At 41.3% G+C, this 22,600-nt stretch overlaps 1 protein-coding gene across 2 annotated transcripts in view; it reads right to left on the reverse strand.

Moving 5' to 3' along the window:
• The window catches only part of PAXIP1 (PAX interacting protein 1), a 348,897-nt gene that overhangs the window by 191,800 nt on the left and 134,497 nt on the right, over positions 1-22,600 (reverse strand). For both annotated transcript variants that reach the window (XM_053713809.1, XM_053713808.1), the window contains exon 10: positions 11,107-11,244. In XM_053713809.1, coding sequence (XP_053569784.1) covers positions 11,107-11,244 — 138 coding nt within the window. The remainder of the gene's footprint in view (positions 1-11,106; positions 11,245-22,600) is intronic.

The raw sequence follows: 22,600 nt of genomic DNA on the forward strand, positions 1-22,600 counted from the left end.
CAGGGAATTCCAGACTGCACCCCAACCTAGAAGGCTGGCATCTGTTGAAGAGAAGAGAATCTCTGGTCTCTTGATCCAGATTTAGCAGAGGGGACAAATCTGTGTAATCCCCATTCCACTGACTCAGCATGCATAATTGCAGCGGTCTGAGATGAAGGCGCGCAAATGGCACTATGTCCAATGCCGCTACCATTAAGCCGATTACCTCCATACACTGAGCTACCGAAGGGCGCGGAATGGAGTGAAGAACACGGCAAGCATTTAGAAGCTTTGATAACCTGGACTCCGACAGGTAAATTTTCATTTCTACAGAATCTATAAGAGTCCCTAAGAAGGAGACTCTTGTGAGTGGGGATAGAGAACTCTTTTCCACGTTCACTTTTCACCCGTGCGACCTCAGAAATGCCAGAACGATCTCTGTATGAGACTTGGCAACTTGAAAGCTTGACGCCTGTATCAGGATGTCGTCTAGATACGGAGCCACCGCTATGCCTCGCGGTCTTAGAACCGCCAGAAGTGAGCCCAGAACCTTTGTAAAGATTCTCGGGGCTGTAGCCAACCCGAAGGGAAGAGCTACAAATTGGTAATGCCTGTCTAGAAAGGCAAACCTTAGAAACCGATGATGATCTTTGTGAATCGGTATGTGAAGGTAGGCATCCTTTAAGTCCACTGTGGTCATGTACTGACCTTCTTGGATCATGGGTAGGATGGTCCGAATAGTTTCCATTTTGAAAGATGGAACTCTGAGGAATTTGTTTAAGATCTTTAGATCCAAAATTGGTCTGAAGGTTCCCTCTTTTTTGGGAACCACAAACAGATTTGAATAAAAACCCTGTCCTTGTTCCGTCCGCGGAACTGGATGGATCACTCCCATAACTAGGAGGTCTTGCACACAGCGTAGGAATGCCTCTTTCTTTATCTGATTTGCAGATAGCCTTGAAAGATGAAATCTCCCTTGTGGAGGGGAAGCTTTGAAGTCCAGAAGATATCCCTGAGATATGATCTCCAACGCCCAGGGATCCTGAACATCTCTTGCCCACGCCTGGGCGAAGAGAGAAAGTCTGCCCCCTACTAGATCCGTCGCCGGATAGGGTGCCGTTCCTTCATGCTGTCTTAGAGGAAGCAGCAGGCTTTCTGGCCTGCTTGCCTTTGTTCCAGGACTGGTTAGGTTTCCAGGCCTGCTTAGATTGAGCAAAAGTTCCCTCTTGTTTTGAAGCGGAGGAAGTTGATGCTGCACCTGCCTTGAAATTTCGAAAGGCACGAAAATTAGACTGTTTGGCCTTTGCTTTGGCCCTGTCCTGAGGAAGGGTGTGACCCTTACCTCCAGTAATGTCAGCAATAATTTCCTTCAAACCAGGCCCGAATAAGGTCTGCCCCTTGAAAGGAATGTTGAGTAATTTAGACTTCGAAGTCACGTCAGCTGACCAGGATTTAAGCCATAGCGCCCTACGTGCTTGGATGGCGAATCCGGAATTCTTAGCCGTTAGTTTAGTCAAATGAACAATGGCATCAGAAACAAATGAGTTAGCTAGCTTAAGTGTTCTAAGCTTGTCAATAATTTCAGTCAATGGAGCTGTATGGATGGCCTCTTCCAGGGCCTCAAACCAGAATGTCGCCGCGGCCGTGACAGGCACAATGCATGCAAGGGGCTGTAAAATAAAACCTTGTTGAATAAACATTTTCTTAAGGTAACCCTCCAATTTTTTATCCATTGGATCTGAAAAAGCACAACTGTCCTCAACCGGGATAGTGGTACGCTTTGCTAAAGTAGAAACTGCTCCCTCCACCTTAATGACCCTCTGCCATAAGTCCCGTGTAGTGGCGTCTATTGGAAACATTTTTCTAAATATAGGAGGTGGGGAAAAAGGCACCCCCGGTCTATCCCACTCCTTGCTAATAATTTCTGTAAGCCTTTTAGGTATAGGAAAAACATCAGTACACACCGGTACCGCATAGTATTTATCCAGCCTACACAATTTCTCTGGTACTGCAACTGTGTTACAGTCATTCAGAGCAGCTAATACCTCCCCAAGCAACACACGGAGGTTCTCAAGCTTAAATTTAAAATTAGAAATCTCTGAATCAGGTTTCCCCGAATCAGAGATGTCACCCACAGACTGAAGCTCTCCGTCCTCATGATCTGCATATTGTGACGCAGTATCAGACATGGCCCTTAAAGCATCTGCACGCTCTGTATTTCTCCTAACCCCAGAGCAATCGCGCTTGCCTCTTAATTCAGGCAACCTGGATAATACCTCTGACAGGGTATTATTCATGATTGCAGCCATGTCCTGCAAGGTAATCGCTATGGGCGTCCCTGATGTAATTGGCGCCATATTAGCGTGCATCCCCTGAGCGGGAGGCGAAGGGTCTGACACGTGGGGAGAGTTAGTCGCCATAACTTCCCCCTTGTCAGAATCTTCTGGTGATATTTCTTTTATAGTTAAAGACTGATCTTTACTGTTTAAGGTGAAATCAATACATTTAGTACACATTCTCCTATGGGGCTCCACCATGGCTTTCAAACATAATGAACAAGTAGTTTCCTCTGTGTCAGACATGTTTAAACAGACTAGCAATGAGACTAGCAAGCTTGGAAAACACTTTAAACAAGTTTACAAGCAATATAAAAAACGTTACTGCACCTTTAAGAAACACAAATTTTGTCAAAATTTGAATTAACAGTGAAAAAAGCAGTTACACTAACAACATTTTTACAGTGTATGTAACAAGTTAGCAGAGCATTGCACCCACTTGCAAATGGATGATTAACCCCTTAATACCCAAAACTGAATAATAAAAGACAAAAACTTTTTTTTTTGTTTTTTTTTTCAAACAGTCACAACAACTGCCACAGCTCTACTGTGGCTTTTTACCTCCCTCAAAAACGACTTTGAAGCCTTTTGAGCCCTCCAGAGATGTCCTGGTTCATGCAGAGGGAAGCTGAATGTCTGTCAGTATTTTTATCTGCACAGAAAAGAACTAAAAAAGGCCCCTCCCACTCATATTACAACAGTGGAAAGCCTAAGGAAACTATTACTAGGCAAAATTCAAGCCAGCCATGTGGAAAAAAACTAGGCCCCAATAAGTTTTATCACCAAATACATATAAAAACGATTAAACATGCCAGCAAACGTTTTATATTACATTTTTATAAGAGTATGTATCTCTATTAATAAGCCTGATACCAGTCGCTATAACTGCATTTAAGGCTTTACTTACATTAGTTCGGTATCAGCAGCATTTTCTAGCAAATTCCATCCCTAGAAACAACATAATTTATGTTAGAACTTACCTGATAAATTAATTTCTTTCATATTAGCAAGAGTCCATAAGCTAGTGACGTATGGGATTTACATTCCTACCAGGAGGGGCAAAGTTTCCTAAACCTCAAAATGCCTATAAATACACAACTCACCACACCCACAAATCAGTTTAACGCATAGCCAAGAAGTGGGGTGATAAGAAAAAAGTGCGAAAGCATAAAAAATAAGGAATTTGAATAATTGTGCTTTATAAAAAAAAATCATAACCACCACAAAAAAGGGTGGGCCTCATGGACTCTTGCTAATATGAAAGAAATGAATTTATCAGGTAAGTTCTTACATAAATTATGTTTTCTTTCATGTAATTAGCAAGAGTCCATGAGCTAGTGACGTATGGGATAATGACTACCCAAGATGTGGATCTTCCACGCAAGAGTCACTAGAGAGGGAGGGATAAAATAAAGACAGCCAATTCCGCTGAAAAATAATCCACACCCAAAATAAAGTTTAAATCTTATAATGAAAAAAACTGAAATTATAAGCAGAAGAATCAAACTGAAACAGCTGCCTGAAGTACTTTTCTACCAAAAACTGCTTCAGAAGAAGAAAACGCATCAAAATGGTAGAATTTAGTAAAAGTATGCAAAGAAGACCAAGTTGCTGCTTTGCAAATCTGATCAACCGAAGCTTCATTCCTAAACGCCCAGGAAGTAGAAACTGACCTAGTACAATGAGCTGTAATTCTCTGAGGCGGAGTTTTACCCGACTCGACATAAGCATGATGAATTAAAGATTTCAACCAAGATGCCAAAGAAATGGCAGAGGCCTTCTGACCTTTCCTAGAACCGGAAAAGATAACAAATAGACTAGAAGTCTTTCGGACATTCTTAGTAGCTTCAACATAATATTTCAAAGCTCTAACTACATCCAAAGAATGCAATGATCTCTCCTTAGAATTCTTAGGATTAGGACACAATGAAGGAACCACAATTTCTCTACTAATGTTGTTAGAATTTACAACCTTAGGCAAAAATTTAAAAGAAGTTCGCAACACCGCCTTATCCTGATGAAAAATCAGAAAAGGAGACTCACAAGAAAGAGCAGATAATTCAGAAACTCTTCTAGCAGAAGAGATGGCCAAAAGAAACAAAACTTTCCAAGAAAGTAATTTAATGTCCAATGAATGCATAGGTTCAAACGGAGGAGCTTGAAGAGCCCCCAGAACCAAATTCAAACTCCAAGGAGGAGAAATTGACTTAATAACAGGCTTTATACGAACCAAAGCTTGTACAAAACAATGAATATCAGGAAGATTAGCAATCTTTCTGTGAAAAAGAACAGAAAGAGCAGAGATTTGTCCTTTCAAGGAACTTGCGGACAAACCTTTATCCAAACCATCCTTAAGAAACTGTAAAATTCTCGGAATTCTAAAAGAATGCCAGGAAAAATGATGAGAAAGACACCAAGAAATGTAAGTCTTCCAGACTCGATAATATATCTTCCTAGATACAGATTTACGAGCCTGTAACATAGTATTAATCACAGAGTCAGAGAAACCTCTTTGACTAAGAATCAAGTGTTCAATCTCCATACCTTTAAATTTAAGGATTTGAGATCCTGATGGTAAAAAGGACCTTGCGACAGAAGGTCTGGTCTTAACGGAAGAGTCCGCGGTTGGCAAGAGGCCATCCGGACAAGATCCGCATACCAAAACCTGTGAGGCCATGCTGGAGCCACCAGCAGAACAAACGAGCATTCCTTCAGAATCTTGGAGATTACCCTTGGAAGAAGAACTAGAGGCGGAAAGATATAGGCAGGATGATACTTCCAAGGAAGTGACAATGCATCCACTGCTTCCGCCTGAGGATCCCTGGATCTGGACAGATACCTGGGAAGTTTCTTGTTTAGATGAGAAGCCATCAGATCTATTTCTGGAAGTCCCCACATTTGAACAATCTGAAGAAAAACCTCTGGGTGAAGAGACCATTCGCCCGGATGTAACGTTTGGCGACTGAGATAAATCGCTTCCCAATTGTCTATACCTGGGATATGAACCGCAGAAATTAGACAGGAGCTGGATTCCGCCCATACCAGTATTCGAGATACTTCTTTCATAGCCAGAGGACTGTGAGTCCCTCCTTGATGATTGATATATGCCACAGTTGTGACATTGTCTGTCTGAAAACAAATGAACGATTCTCTCTTTAGAAGAGGCCATGACTGAAGAGCTCTGAAAATTGCACGGAGTTCCAAAATATTGATTGGTAATCTCACCTCCTGAGATTCCCAAACCCCTTGTGCTGTCAGAGACCCCCAAACAGCTCCCCAACCTGTCAGACTTGCATCTGTTGAAATTACAGTCCAGGTCGGAAGAACAAAAGAAGCCCCCTGAACTAAACGATGGTGATCTGTCCACCACGTCAGAGTGTCGTACAATCGGTTTTAAAGATATTAATTGAGATATCTTTGTGTAATCCCTGCACCACTGGTTCAGCATACAGAGCTGAAGAGGTCGCATGTGAAAACGAGCAAAGGGGATCGCGTCCGATGCAGCAGTCATAAGACCTAAAATTTCCATGCATAAGACTACCGAAGGGAATGATTGAGACTGAAGATTTCGACAAGCTGAGATCAATTTTAGACGTCTCTTGTCTGTCAGAGACAGAGTCATGGACACTGAATCTATCTGGAAACCTAAAAAGGTTACCCTTGTCTGAGGAAACAATGAACTTTTTCGGTAAATTGATCCTCCAACCATGATCTTGAAGAAACAACACAAGTCGATTCGTATGAGATTCTGCTAAATGTGAAGACTGAGCAAGTACCAAGATATCGTCCAAATAAGGAAATACCACAATACCCTGTTCTCTGATTACAGACAGAAGGGCACTGAGAACCTTTGTAAAAATTCTTGGAGCTGTTGCTAGGCCAAACGGCAGAGCCACAAACTGGTAATGCTTGTCTAGGAAAGAGAATCTCAGAAACTGATAGTGATCTGGATGAATCGGAATATGCAGATATGCATCCTGTAAATCTATTGTGGACATATAATGCCCTTGCTGAACAAAAGGCAGGATAGTCCTTATAGTTACCATTTTGAATGTTGGTATCCTTGCATAACTATTTAATATTTTTAGATCCAGAACTGGTCTGAAGGAATTCTCCTTCTTTGGTACAATGAAGAGATTTGAATAAAACCCCAGCCCCTGTTCCAGAACTGGAACTGGCATAATTACTCCAGCCAACTCTAGATCTGAAATACATTTCAGAAATGCTTGAGCCTTCGCTGGATTTACTGAGACACGGGAAAGAAAAAATCTCTTTGCAGGAGGCCTTATCTTGAAGCCAATTCTGTACCCTTCTGAAACAATGTTCTGAATCCAAAGATTGTGAATTGAATTGATCCAAATTTCTTTGAAAAATCGTAATCTGCCCCCTACCAGCTGGGCTGGAATGAGGGCCGCACCTTCATGTGGACTTGGGAGCTGGCTTTGGTTTTCTAAAAGGCTTGGATTTATTCCAGACTGGAGATGGTTTCCAAACTGATACCGCTCCTGTGGGTGAAGGATCAGGCTTTTGTTCCTTATTGTGACGAAAGGAACGAAAACGATTATTAGACCTAAATTTACCTTTAGATTTTTTATCCTGTGGTAAAAAAGTTCCTTTCCCTCCAGTAACAGTCGAGATAATAGAATCCAACTGAGAACCAAATAGTTTATTACCTTGGAAAGAAAGGGAAAGCAGAGTAGACTTAGAAGACATATCAGCATTCCAAGTTTTAAGCCATAAAGCTCTTCTAGCTAAAATAGCTAGAGACATATACCTGACATCAACTCTAATGATATCAAAGATGGCATCACAAATAAAGTTATTAGCATGTTGAAGAAGATTAACAATGCTATGAGAATTATCATCTGTTACTTGTTGCGCTAAAGCTTCTAACCAAAAAGTTGAAGCTGCAGCAACATCCGCTAAAGATATAGCAGGTCTAAGAAGATTACCTGAACATAAGTAAGCTTTTCTTAGAAAGGATTCAATCTTCCTATCTAAAGGATCCTTAAAGGAAGTACTATCTGCCGTAGGAATAGTAGTACGTTTAGCAAGAGTAGAGACAGCCCCATCAACCTTAGGGATTTTGTCCCAAAACTCTAATCTGTCAGATGGCACAGGATATAATTGCTTAAAACGTTTAGGAGGAGTAAATTAATTACCCAAATTATTCCATTCCTTGGAAATTACTTCAGAAATAGCATCAGGGACAGGAAAAACTTCTGGAATAACTACAGGAGATTTAAAAACCTTATTTAAACGTTTAGATTTAGTATCAAGAGGACCAGAATACTCTATTTCTAATGCAATTAAGACTTCTTTAAGTAAAGAACGAATAAATTCCATTTTGAAAAAATATGAAGATTTATCAGCATCAACCTCTGAGACAGAATCCTCTGAACCAGAGGAACCATTATCAGAATGATGATGTTCATTTAAAAATTCATCTGAAAAATGAGAAGTTTTAAAAGACCTTTTACGTTTACTAGAAGGAGGAATAACAGACATAGCCTTCTTAATGGATTTAGAAACAAAATCTCTTATGTTATCAGGAACACTCTGAGTATTAGATGTTGATGGAACAGCAACAGGTAATGTAACATTACTAAAGGAAATATTATCTGCATTAACAAGTTTGTCATGACACTCATTACAAACAACAGCTGGAGGAACAGATACCACAAGTTTACAGCAGATACACTTAACTTTGGTAGATCCAGCACCAGGCAGCGATTTTCCAGAAGTATCTTCTGACTCAGGGTCAATCTGGGACATCTTGCAATATGTAATAGAAAAAACAACATATAAAGCAAAATTGATCAAATTCCTTAAATGACAGTTTCAGGAATGGGAAAAAATGCCAGTGAACAAGCTTCTAGCAACCAGAAGCAATAAATAATGAGACTTAAATAATGTGGAGACAATAGTGACGCCCATATTTTTTAGCGCCAAAAAAAGACGCCCACATTATTTGGCGCCTAAATGCTTTTGGCGCCAAAAATGACGCCACATCCGGAACGCCGACACTTTTGGCGCAAAAAAACGTAAAAAATGACGCAACTTCCGGCGACACGTATGACGCCGGAAACAGAAAAAAAAATGTTGCGCCAAAAAAGTCCGTGCCAAGAATGACGCAATAAAATGAAGCATTTTCAGCCCCCGCAAGCCTAACAGCCCACAGGGAAAAAAGTCAAATTTTAAGGTAAGAAAAATATTGATTTATTCATATGCATTATCCCAAATATGAAACTGACTGTCTGAAATAAGGAACGTTGAACATCCTGAGTCAAGGCAAATAAATGTTTGAACACATATATTTAGAACTTTATAAAAAGTGCCCAACCATAGCTTAGAGTGTCACAGAAAATAAGACTTACTTACCCCAGGACACTCATCTACATGTAGTAGAAAGCCAAACCAGTACTGAAACGAGAATCAGTAGAGGTAATGGTATATATAAGAGTATATCGTCGATCTGAAAAGGGAGGTAAGAGATGAATCTCTACGACCGATAACAGAGAACCTATGAAATAGACCCCGTAGAAGGAGATCATTGAATTGAAATAGGCAATACTCTCCTTACATCCCTCTGACATTCACTGCACGCTGAGAGGAAAACCGGGCTCCAACCTGCTGCGGAGCGCATATCAACGTAGAATCTAGCACAAACTTACTTCACCACCTCCATAGGAGGCAAAGTTTGTAAAACTGATTTGTGGGTGTGGTGAGGGGTGTATTTATAGGCATTTTGAGGTTTGGGAAACTTTGCCCCTCCTGGTAGGAATGTATATCCCATACGTCACTAGCTCATGGACTCTTGCTAATTACATGAAAGAAATATTAACTGCACATACCTTATTGCAGGAAAACCTGCACGCCATTCCCTCTCTGAAGTTACCACACTCCTCAGAATATGTGAGAACAGCCATGGATCTTAGTTACTTCTGCTAAGATCATAGAAAACGCAGGCAGATTCTTCTTCTAAATACTGCCCGAGATAAACAGTACACTCCGGCACCATTTAAAAATAACAAACTTTTGATTGAAGAATAAACTAAGTATAAAACACCACACTCCTCTTACGACCTCCATCTTGGTTGAGGCTTGCAAGAGAATGACTGGATATGACAGTTAGGGGAGGAGCTATATAGCAGCTCTGTTGTGGGTGATCCTCTTGCAACTTCCTGTTGGGAAGGAGAATATCCCACAAGTAATGGATGATCCGTGGACTGGATACACTTAACAAGAGAAATATATATATATATATATATATATATATATATATATATATATATATATATACATACACATACATATATATATATATATATATATATATATATATATATATATATATATATATACATATACATATATATATATATATATATATATATATACACACACACACACACACACTATGAATGCAGATATGCACGGGCGACTAAAGTTTCTTGCGGGCTGGTAAGTTTTGTGATTTACTCGCCCGATGGGAGAGGGGAATTTTTGGGTATTCATAGGACCTGTATACGTTCATTTGGTTAGTTGCCAGAAATGCATGAATAATGGAAAAAAGGTCAACCTCTTTAGTTGTTTGCAACATGAATAATGTTTTGCACTTTCAGTGAAAATACTACAATTTTTAGAAGTAAAACAGATACTGTAAGCAATGGATCCTACACAAATTAAGCTAAAAAATAAAAAATAAAATCCTTCTAAAATGATTTATAGCGCATGGAGATTTAAATAACTTTCTAATTTACGTCTATTATCTAATATGCTTCATACTTTGTATCCTTTGTTGAAAAGCATACTGAGAGCTAGCTACTGATTGGTGGCTGCACATATATGGCTCTTGTCATTGCCTCACCTGATGTGTTCAGCTAGCTTTCAGTTGCTGCTCCAACAAAGGATATCAAGAGAATGAAGTGAATTTGATAACAGAAGTCAATTGGAAAGTTGATTAAAATTATATGGGCCATCTGAATCACTAAAGGGCCATAACAGTTCAATAATTACATGCTCTAATCTGTTAGAGAATGTAACTTTACAGCTTATCAACCCTGCTGTACTGTGTGTTTAACCTCCACAAAGGGGTTAATCACACAGTAGAAGTGCCGCTCTGGACCTTAGAAGCACTGTTGGAACTAGTCCCCTTAGAACCAGCAGTACACAAGTCGAGAGCAGCATGTCTACTGTTTCATAAAATTGACCTAGGTCACAAGAGTGTGAGCTAAGCTCAAAAAAGATATGCTTCTATGCACTGTTTGGAAAAATAACATGTTTATTAGATCAGTCAATTCAGTACACAATAATGTATTAAAATTTAACTTTTATTTGTGTATTTAAAAAGACAGCTAGATTGCACTGTTACCTGCTGCCTTGCGCATTAAACTACTGTGTTTTACCCTTTTGCAGGGGTTAAACACACAGCAGAGCAGGGTCTATAGTCACAAAATTATATGACCAAAAGGTTAGAGCATGTCATTTTTCACCTATTATGACCACTTATAAAAAAACATTTGGGGTTCTATTTCCTTTTGAGTATAACACCACTAAAGTGTTTTTTTTTTATTATAACAGACTGTTGTAGACTGTTGTATATCCCTTTAATTGTGCATAATTAAACACTAAATATGAATTACATTTTAAATTTAATGTCCCTTTAAAGATGTTAAAGCAGTTTAGAATTTTAGCGATCATCAAATCTTATAACCGCGCAAACATGTTTTGTTTGATATTTAGGTTATTTAAGATTAAAACAAACATGGTAATAGAATTCTTTACTTACGTGCTGGGAACAAGGTTTGCCACCTGGTGGAAAAGCCACAGGAAAATGGAGAGCTCGATGAGGAGGAACCATCTTCTTCTTTTTCAAAACTGTATTAAGCCAATGAGCGGTGACACAGCGCTTTCTGTCTTTCATGGCCTGACAATCAAACGCAAGAGAATGTTTAAATAACAAAATCTGACACACCAGGTATTAAAAACATATCCTTTGTTAAAAAGCATATGCTAGCTAGCATATGTAGTGAGGCTCGGGAGCAGCAATGCTAGCTAGCATATGTAGTGAGGCTCAGGAGCAGCAATGCTAGCTAGCATATGTAGTGAGGCTCAGGAGCAGCAAAGCTAGCTAGCATATGTAGTGAGGCTCAGGAACAGCAATGCTAGCTAGCATATGTAGTGAGGCTCAGGAGCAGCAATGCTAGCTAGCATATGTAGTGAGGCTCAGGAGCGGCAATGCTAGCTAGCATATGTAGTGAGGATCAGGAGCGGCAATGCTAGCTAGCATATGTAGTGAGGATCAGAAGCGGCAATGCTAGCTAGCATATGTAGTGAGGCTCATGGACAGCAAAGCTAGCTAGCATATGTAGTGAGGCTCAGGAACAGCAAAGCTAGCTAGCATATGTAGTGAGGCTCAGGAGCGGCAATGCTAGCTAGCATATGTAGTGAGGCTCAGGAGCAGCAATGCTATGTAGTGAGGCTCAGGAACAGCAATGCTAGCTAGCATATGTAGTGAGGCTCAGGAGCAGCAATGCTAGCTAGCATATGTAGTGAGGCTCAGGAGCAGCAATGCTATGTAGTGAGGCTCAGGAACAGCAATGCTAGCTAGCATATGTAGTGAGGCTCAGGAGCAGCAATGCTATGTAGTGAGGCTCAGGAGCAGCAATGCTATGTAGTGAGGCTCAGGAACAGCAATGCTAGCTAGCATATGTAGTGAGGATCAGAAGCAGCAATGCTAGATAGCATATGTAGTGAGGATCAGAAGCAGCAATGCTAGATAGCATATGTAGTGAGGATCAGAAGCAGCAATGCTAGATAGTATATGTAGTGAGGCTCAGGAGCAGCAATGCTAGCTAGCATATGTAGTGAGGCCCAGGGACAGCAAAGCTAGCTAGCATATGTAGTGAGGCTCAGGAACAGCAATGCTAGCTAGCATATGTAGTGAGGCTCAGGAACAGCAATGCTAGCTAGCATATGTAGTGAGGCTCAGGAGCAGCAATGCTATGTAGTGAGGCTCAGGAACAGCAATGCTAGCTAGCATATGTAGTGAGGCTCAGGAGCAGCAATGCTAGCTAGCATACGTAGTGAGGCTCAGGAACAGCAATGCTAGCTAGCATATGTAGTGAGGCTCAGGAGCAGCAATGCTAGCTAGCATATGTAGTGAGGCTCAGGAGCAGCAATGCTAGCTATTATATGTAGTGAGGCTCAGGAGCAGCAAAGCTAGCTAGCATATGTAGTAAGGTTCCGGAACAGCAATGCTAGCTAGCATATGTAGTGAGGCTCCGGAACAGCAATGCTAGCTAGCATATGTAGTGAGGCTCAGGAGCAGCAATGCTAGCTAGCATATGTAGTGAGGATCAGAAGCAGCAATGCTAGCTAGCATATGTAGTGAGGATCAGGAGCGGCAATGCTAGCTAGCATATGTAGTGAGGATCAGAAGCAGCAATGCTAGCTAGCATATGTAGTGAGGCTCAGGAGCAGCAATGCTAGCTAGCATATGTAGTGAGGCCCAGGGACAGCAAAGCTAGCTAGCATATGTAGTGATGCTCAGGAACAGCAATGCTAGCTAGCATATGTAGTGAGGCTCAGGAGCAGCAATGCTATGTAGTGAGGCTCAGGAACAGCAATGCTAGCTAGCATATGTAGTGAGGCTCAGGAGCAGCAATGCTATCTAGCATATGTAGTGAGGCTCAGGAGCAGCAATGCTAGCTAGCATATGTAGTGAGGCTCAGGAGCAGCAATGCTAGCTAGCATATGTAGTGAGGCTCAGGAACAGCAATGCTAGCTAGCATATGTAGTGAGGCTCAGGAGTGGCAATGCTAGCTAGCTAGCATATGTAGTGAGGCTCAGGAGCGGCAATGCTAGCTAGCATATGTAGTGAGGCTCAGGAGCGGCAATGCTAGCTAGCATATGTAGTGAGGCTCAGGAGTAGCAATGCTAGCTAGCATATGTAGTGAGGCTCCGGAGCACCAATGCTAGCTAGCATATGTAGTGAGGCTCAGGAGCACCAATGCTAGCTAGCATATGTAGTGAGGCTCAGGAACAGCACTGCTAGCTAGCATATGTAGTAAGGCTCAGGAGCAGCAATGCTAGCTAGCATATGTAGTGAGGCTCAGGAACAGCAATGCTAGCTAGCATATGTAGTGAGGCTCAGGAGCACCAATGCTAGCTAGCATATGTAGTGAGGCTCAGGAGCACCAATACTAGCTAGCATATGTAGTGAGGCTCAGGAGCATAAATGCTAGCTAGCATATGTAGTGAGGCTCAGGAGCAGCAATGCTAGCTAGCATATGTAGTGAGGCTCAGGAGCAGCAATACTAGCTAGCATATGTAGGAAGACTCAGGAGCAGCAATGCGAGCTGCTGATTGGTGGCTGCATATATGTGCCTTGTCATTGGCTCACTCATTGTGCTCCGCTAGCTCCCATTAGTGCATTGCTGTTCCTTTAAAAGGATAACAAAATAATTAAACAAAATTCCTAACAGAAGTAAATTATTTATAAATGTATGCTCTATCTGACAAAACAAAAAAGGGTTTTGGGTACCAACCAAGTTTTATTTATATTATACACATTTTTTTTAAAATAAAAATCGCCTACGCACAATCAATGTTACTTTTATACATGTGTAACTTGGTTCTCTTGGTACTCTTTGCTGAAAAGTATGACCTAGGAAGGTATAGGAGCTGTGAGCTAGGGGTTAAATTAATTTTCCTGCAGAGCATAATGATCTATGCCTACCTCCTAAATGAGAAAAAAATAAACTATTGGGAGGGGAAGTAGAAGGGATAATTAAAGGGACACTGAACCCAATTTTTTTCTTTTGTGATTCAGATAGAGCATGCAATTTTAAGCAACTTTCTAATTTACTCCTATTATCAATTTTTCTTCGTTCTCTTGCTATCTTTATTTGAAATAAAAGCCATCTAAGCTTTTTTGGGTTAAGAACTCTGGACAGCACTTTTTTATTGGTGGATGGATTTTTTTCCACCAATCAGCAAGGACAACCCAGGTTGTTCACCAAAATGGGCTGGCATCTAAACTTAGATTCTTGCATTTCAAATAAAGATACCAAGAGATTAAAGAAAATTTGATAATAGGAGTAAATTAGAAAGTTGCTTAAAAATTCATGCTCTATCTGAATCACAAAAGAAAAATTTTGGGTTCAGTGTCCCTTTAAGTGCTTTGGTTTGGGTGTCTTTGCCTCCTCCTGGTGGCCAGGTGTTGTATTCCAATAGGTAAAGAATGGAATTCGTGGACTGCCATTAAAAAGAAATACATTTTGGGTTTCATACTCCTTTTAAGTTAAAAATGAGTTAGTGTTAATTTATTTGCAATTTTTGTTGCACATATCATTAAATAAGTTGATGTTAAATTAGGCAATCACTTTGTGCTTTGGATAGCTTACGTAACATCTATAAGTAACAAAAAAATGTATAATGTTGCAAAGGATTACACTGCCCCCACCCGGCTACTTCATAATGCCATCCAGCTGGCAAATTGACTGCATTGTACTGTCATAGTAGTGTTTAATTACAATACAGTTTCCCTCTTCATTTTTCTGGCAATGTTGTATGTACACGTACTAAATTTAAAAAAACAAACTATAAAATATAATTTATGCTTACCAGATAAATTCCTTTCCTTCCGGATAGGGAGAATCCACGTCTTCATTCTTTACTGTTGGGAAATACAACACCTGGCCACCAGGAGGAGGCAAAGACACCCCAGCCAAAGGCTTAAAGTGAATGTAAAGTTTCATCAAGTAGTGCCGAGTTTTTAAAAATACTATTAAAAACAGGGGCACTTTCATTTATGAAACTTTACATTGCACCATATTTGTAGAAATACTTACTTCTTCGTCTTGAAAGCCGCTCCAGCGCTCCGCTAGCCCGTCGCAAGCCTCTTCCTACTTCCTACTTCAGCAATGACAATTCGTCATTGCTGAAGTAATTACGGCTTCCCCCCGGGGGAAGCATTGCCTAAAGCAACGCCGTGATTGAAGGAAGCCCGGAATCATCATTTCTGACTTAAGAGGATTGCGACGGGCGTAGGAAGTGACATCTTTAGTGATCCGGCTTTCAAGACGAAGAAGTAAGTATTTCTACAAATATGGTGCAATGTAAAGTTTCATCAATGAAAGTGCCCCTGTTTTTAATAGTATTTTTAAAAAACGGGCACTACTTGATGAAAATTTACATTCACTTTAAATATCCCTCCCAGTTCCTCATTACCCCAGTCATTCTGCCGAGGGAACAAGGAAAAGTAGGAGAAACATTAGGGTATAAATGGTGCCAGAAGAATAATATAAATAATAGGGGACCATCCATAGACAAGAAAAAAAAATGGACGGTGGCCGTGGACTCTCCCTATCCGGAAGGAAAGGAATTTATCTGGTAAGCATAAATTATGTTTTCCTTTTAAGATAGGGAGAGTCCACGGCTTCATTCCTTACTGTTGGGAAAACTATACCCAAGCTCCAGAGGACAATGAATAAATAGCGGTAGGGAACAAAAAGGAAGAGGCGGACCCTAATTCTGAGGGCACCACAGCCTGCAAAACTTTTCTCCCGAAAGCTGCTTCAGCCAAAGCGAAAACATCAAACTTGTAAAATTTTGAAAAAGTATGTAAGGAGGAAGCTGCCTTGCATACTGATCCATTGAGGTCTCGTTCTTAAAGGCCCAAGAGGAAGCCACTGCTCTAGTGCAGCGGTCACCAACCAGTGGTCCATGGACCACTGGAGGTCCACGAGAAGATGTTGGTGGTCCTCGACACCATCAAGCAGGAATTAATCTCGTCTGATGGTGTCACCCCCTGGCTGGACATCAGTGAAAACAGACGGAGGAGGAGTTAAATTACAATCTCCCTATGCACGTTGATTAGTACTGCACAACTTGCGTAGCTAGATTGTATTTTTAAACTCCTCCCGCACGGCGGGCTGCTCAGCAGAAGATGCTTCCAATCTAAAGCCAGCAGAGGTTGGTATAGTCTTGGCTTGAAATAGTGGAATTAAAGTAAATAAAAAAAGAAAATCTTAAAAAAAAAAATCTGCATATTTCATTTATTTTCTTCCCTTTACCTGTCTTTTTGTAGTAGTTTTCTTAATTCCTTCAGATGGACTTACATCACTATTTGTTTTCCTCCCCTCCATCTTTTTCTTTAATTAAATAATTATTTTTCATTCTATTAATTTTCCAGCGCACAAAGCCATTCCACCTGAATTCCAATAATTGCTATCCAGCAGATCAGCCATATCCCACCAGTATTATAGTAATTGCCAGTAACATCAGTCGTGGTTAGCTCACATCCATATTGAGAGATTTCTAATATAAACTTAATTTATGACTTCAATGTCTGTCCATGATCATAAGTAGTTTTGAATAATTCCTAACTGGGGAGGTAACTTGGAAGTCTTGTGGTCCTTATAAACATAATTCTTTTCCCCCACTTTCTGCCTGTTTCCAGCTCAAAAGTTGGCACTCACCCTTCATCTGTCATTTGGAAGTATTCTCTCAGTTCTGTCATTCAGTTAGTTAATTCCAAAAAATAATTCTAAAAAATGTGTAAATATGTACATAATGTATACTTAGGTATGGTTATACTAGTAATGTACAGTGCGTGTATGTATATATATATATATATATATATATATATATATATATATATATATATATATATATATGTAAAACAATGGGTTAAATTTAGGGAGAGAGTTAGTTCACAATTGAATAGATTATCAAATGTGAGAAAAAAGGCAGTTTGGCGTACTTTTAAACACTTTAAAACAGCGGTGCAGACCCTATAATAATAATATAAAAAACTATTAGCTATAGAGAAGAAAGTTATACAGGAGTATATAAAGTTAGGGATTTCAGTACTCTTATAATTGCTCAGTAGCCCACCAGAGGTAGAAGTGAGTTCACCACATATTATTAAGAAACCACAGTCAAAATAATGCTATAGTACAGAGACATTTATTGACGTCAGATAGTTAATGTAGAATAATTAAGTGATGCATCACTACATACTAAAACCATATCTATGCAAGTATCTCTAGGTTTTAACAAGAAAATGTATACAATGGGCATTCAGCCCCTTACATCAACACACTAAGTTGTGAAAAACAGAATTTATGTTTACCTGATAAATTACTTTCTCCAACGGTGTGTCCGGTCCACGGCGTCATCCTTACTTGTGGGATATTCTCTTCCCCAACAGGAAATGGCAAAGAGCCCAGCAAAGCTGGTCACATGATCCCTCCTAGGCTCCGCCTACCCCAGTCATTCGACCGACGTTAAGGAGGAATATTTGCATAGGAGAAACCATATGATACCGTGGTGACTGTAGTTAAAGAAAATAAAATATCAGACCTGATTAAAAAACCAGGGCGGGCCGTGGACCGGACACACCGGTGGAGAAAGTAATTTATCAGGTAAACATAAATTCTGTTTTCTCCAACATAGGTGTGTCCGGTCCACGGCGTCATCCTTACTTGTGGGAACCAATACCAAAGCTTTAGGACACGGATGAAGGGAGGGAGCAAATCAGGTCACCTAAATGGAAGGCACCACGGCTTGCAAAACCTTTCTCCCAAAAATAGCCTCAGAAGAAGCAAAAGTATCAAACTTGTAAAATTTGGTAAAAGTGTGCAGTGAAGACCAAGTCGCTGCCCTACATATCTGATCAACAGAAGCCTCGTTCTTGAAGGCCCATGTGGAAGCCACAGCCCTAGTGGAATGAGCTGTGATTCTTTCAGGAGGCTGCCGTCCGGCAGTCTCGTAAGCCAATCTGATGATGCTTTTAATCCAAAAAGAGAGAGAGGTAGAAGTTGCTTTTTGACCTCTCCTTTTACCAGAATAAACAACAAACAAGGAAGATGTTTGTCTAAAATCCTTTGTAGCATCTAAATAGAATTTTAGAGCGCGAACAACATCCAAATTGTGCAACAAACGTTCCTTCTTCGAAACTGGTTTCGGACACAAAGAAGGCACGACTATCTCCTGGTTAATGTTTTTGTTAGAAACAACCTTTGGAAGAAAACCAGGTTTAGTACGTAAAACCACCTTATCTGCATGGAACACCAGATAAGGAGGAGAACACTGCAGAGCAGATAATTCTGAAACTCTTCTAGCAGAAGAAATTGCAACCAAAAACAAAACTTTCCAAGATAATAACATAATATCAACGGAATGTAAGGGTTCAAACGGAACCCCCTGAAGAACTGAAAGAACTAAGTTGAGACTCCAAGGAGGAGTCAAAGGTTTGTAAACAGGCTTGATTCTAACCAGAGCCTGAACAAAGGCTTGAACATCTGGCACAGCTGCCAGCTTTTTGTGAAGTAACACAGACAAGGCAGAAATCTGTCCCTTCAAGGAACTTGCAGATAATCCTTTCTCCAATCCTTCTTGAAGAAAGGATAGAATCTTAGGAATCTTTACCTTGTCCCAAGGGAATCCTTTAGATTCACACCAGCAGATATATTTTTTCCATATTTTGTGGTAAATTTTTCTAGTTACAGGCTTTCTGGCCTGAACAAGAGTATCAATAACAGAATCTGAGAACCCTCGTTTTGATAAGATCAAGCGTTCAATCTCCAAGCAGTCAGCTGGAGTGAGACCAGATTCGGATGTTCGAACGGACCTTGAACAAGAAGGTCTCGTCTCAAAGGTAGCTTCCATGGTGGAGCCGATGACATATTCACCAGATCTGCATACCAAGTCCTGCGTGGCCACGCAGGAGCTATCAAGATCACCGACGCCCTCTCCTGATTGATCCTGGCTACCAGCCTGGGGATGAGAGGAAACGGCGGGAATACATAAGCTAGTTTGAAGGTCCAAGGTGCTACTAGTGCATCTACTAGAGTCGCCTTGGGATCCCTGGATCTGGACCCGTAGCAAGGAACCTTGAAGTTCTGACGAGAGGCCATCAGATCCATGTCTGGAATGCCCCACAGTTGAGTAATTTGGGCAAAGATTTCCGGATGGAGTTCCCACTCCCCCGGATGTAATGTCTGACGACTCAGAAAATCTGCTTCCCAATTTTCCACTCCTGGGATGTGGATTGCAGACAGGTGGCAGGAGTGAGTCTCCGCCCATTGAATGATTTTGGTCACTTCTTCCATCGCCAGGGAACTCCTTGTTCCCCCCTGATGGTTGATGTACGCAACAGTCGTCATGTTGTCTGATTGAAACCGTATGAACTTGGCCTTTGCTAGCTGAGGCCAAGCCTTGAGAGCATTGAATATCGCTCTCAGTTCCAGAATATTTATCGGTAGAAGAGATTCTTCCCGAGACCAAAGACCCTGAGCTTTCAGGGATCCCCAGACCGCGCCCCAGCCCATCAGACTGGCGTCGGTCGTGACAATGACCCACTCTGGTCTGCGGAAGGTCATCCCTTGTGACAGGTTGTCCAGGGACAGCCACCAACGGAGTGAGTCTCTGGTCCTCTGATTTACTTGTATCTTCGGAGACAAGTCTGTATAGTCCCCATTCCACTGACTGAGCATGCACAGTTGTAATGGTCTTAGATGAATGCGCGCAAAAGGAACTATGTCCATTGCCGCTACCATCAAACCTATTACTTCCATGCACTGCGCTATGGAAGGAAGAGGAACGGAATGAAGTGTTTGACAAGAGTTTAGAAGTTTTGTTTTTCTGGCCTCTGTCAGAAAAATCCTCATTTCTAAGGAGTCTATTATTGTTCCCAAGAAGGGAACCCTTGTCGACGGAGATAGAGAACTCTTTTCCACGTTCACTTTCCATCCGTGAGATCTGAGAAAGGCCAGGACTATGTCCGTGTGAGCCTTTGCTTGAGGAAGGGACGACGCTTGAATCAGAATGTCGTCCAAGTAAGGTACTACTGCAATGCCCCTTGGTCTTAGCACCGCTAGAAGGGACCCTAGTACCTTTGTGAAAATCCTTGGAGCAGTGGCTAATCCGAAAGGAAGCGCCACGAACTGGTAATGCTTGTCCAGGAATGCGAACCTTAGGAACCGATGATGTTCCTTGTGGATAGGAATATGTAGATACGCATCCTTTAAATCCACCGTGGTCATGAATTGACCTTCCTGGATGGAAGGAAGAATTGTTCGAATGGTTTCCATTTTGAACGATGGAACCTTGAGAAACTTGTTTAAGATCTTGAGATCTAAGATTGGTCTGAACGTTCCCTCTTTTTTGGGAACTATGAACAGATTGGAGTAGAACCCCATCCCTTGTTCTCCTAATGGAACAGGATGAATCACTCCCATTTTTAACAGGTCTTCTACACAATGTAAGAATGCCTGTCTCTTTATGTGGTCTGAAGACAATTGAGACCTGTGGAACCTCCCCCTTGGGGGAAGCCCCTTGAATTCCAGAAGATAACCTTGGGAGACTATTTCTAGTGCCCAAGGATCCAGAACATCTCTTGCCCAAGCCTGAGCGAAGAGAGAGAGTCTTCCCCCCACCAGATCCGGTCCCGGATCGGGGGCCAACATTTCATGCTGTCTTGGTAGCAGTGGCAGGTTTCTTGGCCTGCTTTCCCTTGTTCCAGCCTTGCATTGGTCTCCAGGCTGGCTTGGCTTGAGAAGTATTACCCTCTTGCTTAGAGGACGTAGCACTTGGGGCTGGTCCGTTTCTACGAAAGGGACGAAAATTAGGTTTATTTTTGGCCTTGAAAGACCTATCCTGAGGAAGGGCGTGGCCCTTACCCCCAGTGATATCAGAGATAATCTCTTTCAAGTCAGGTCCAAACAGCGTTTTCCCCTTGAAAGGAATGTTAAGGAGTTTGTTCTTGGAAGACGCATCCGCTGACCAAGATTTCAACCAAAGCGCTCTACGCGCCACAATAGCAAACCCAGAATTCTTCGCCGCTAACCTAGCCAATTGCAAAGTGGCGTCTAGGGTGAAAGAATTAGCCAATTTGAGAGCACGGATTCTGTCCATAATCTCCTCATAAGGAGGAGAATCACTATCGATCGCCTTTACTAGCTCATCGAACCAGAAACACGCGGCTGTAGTGACAGGGACAATGCATGAAATTGGTTGTAGAAGGTAACCTTGCTGAACAAACATCTTTTTAAGCAAACCTTCTAATTTTCTATCTTCTATGGGTATAGTGGTGCGTTTGTTTAAAGTAGAAACCGCTCCCTCGACCTTGGGGACAGTCTGCCATAAGTCCTTTCTGGGGTCGACCATAGGAAACAATTTTTTAAATATGGGGGGAGGGACGAAAGGTATACCGGGCCTTTCCCATTCTTTATTTACAATGTCCGCCACCCGCTTGGGTATAGGAAAAGCTTCTGGGAGCCCCGGGACCTCTAGGAACTTGTCCATTTTACATAGTTTCTCTGGGATGATCAAATTCTCACAATCATCCAGAGTGGATAATACCTCCTTAAGCAGAGCGCGGAGATGTTCCAACTTAAATTTAAATGTAATCACATCGGGTTCAGCTTGTTGAGAAATTTTCCCTGAATCTGAAATTTCTCCCTCAGACAAAACCTCCCTGGCCCCCTCAGACTGGTGTAGGGGCATTTCAGAACCATTATCATCAGCGTCCTCATGCTCTTCAGTATCTAAAACAGAGCAGTCGCGCTTACGCTGATAAGTGGGCATTTTGGCTAAAATGTTTTTGATAGAATTATCCATTACAGCCGTTAATTGTTGCATAGTAAGGAGTATTGGCGCGCTAGATGTACTAGGGGCCTCCTGAGTGGGCAAGACTCGTGTAGACGAAGGAGGGAATGATGCAGTACCATGCTTACTCCCCTCACTTGAGGAATCATCTTGGGCATCATTTTCAGTGTCACATAAATCACATTTATTTAAATGAGAAGGAACCTTGGCTTCCCCACATTCAGAACACAGTCTATCTGGTAGTTCAGACATGTTAAACAGGCATAAACTTGATAACAAAGTACAAAAAACGTTTTAAAATAAAACCGTTACTGTCACTTTAAATTTTAAACTGAACACACTTTATTACTGCAATTGCGAAAAAGTATGAAGGAATTGTTCAAAATTCACCAAAATTTCACCACAGTGTCTTAAAGCCTTAAAAGTATTGCACACCAAATTTGGAAGCTTTAACCCTTAAAATAACGGAACCGGAGCCGTTTTTAACTTTAACCCCTTTACAGTCCCTGGTATCTGCTTTGCTGAGACCCAACCAAGCCCAAAGGGGAATACGATACCAAATGACGCCTTCAGAAAGTCTTTTCTATGTATCAGAGCTCCTCACACATGCGACTGCATGTCATGCTTCTCAAAAACAAGTGCGCAATACCGGCGCGAAAATGAGG

The sequence above is a fragment of the Bombina bombina genome, chromosome 5 (assembly GCF_027579735.1).
Source record: "Bombina bombina isolate aBomBom1 chromosome 5, aBomBom1.pri, whole genome shotgun sequence".
Classification (NCBI taxonomy): domain Eukaryota; kingdom Metazoa; phylum Chordata; class Amphibia; order Anura; family Bombinatoridae; genus Bombina; species Bombina bombina.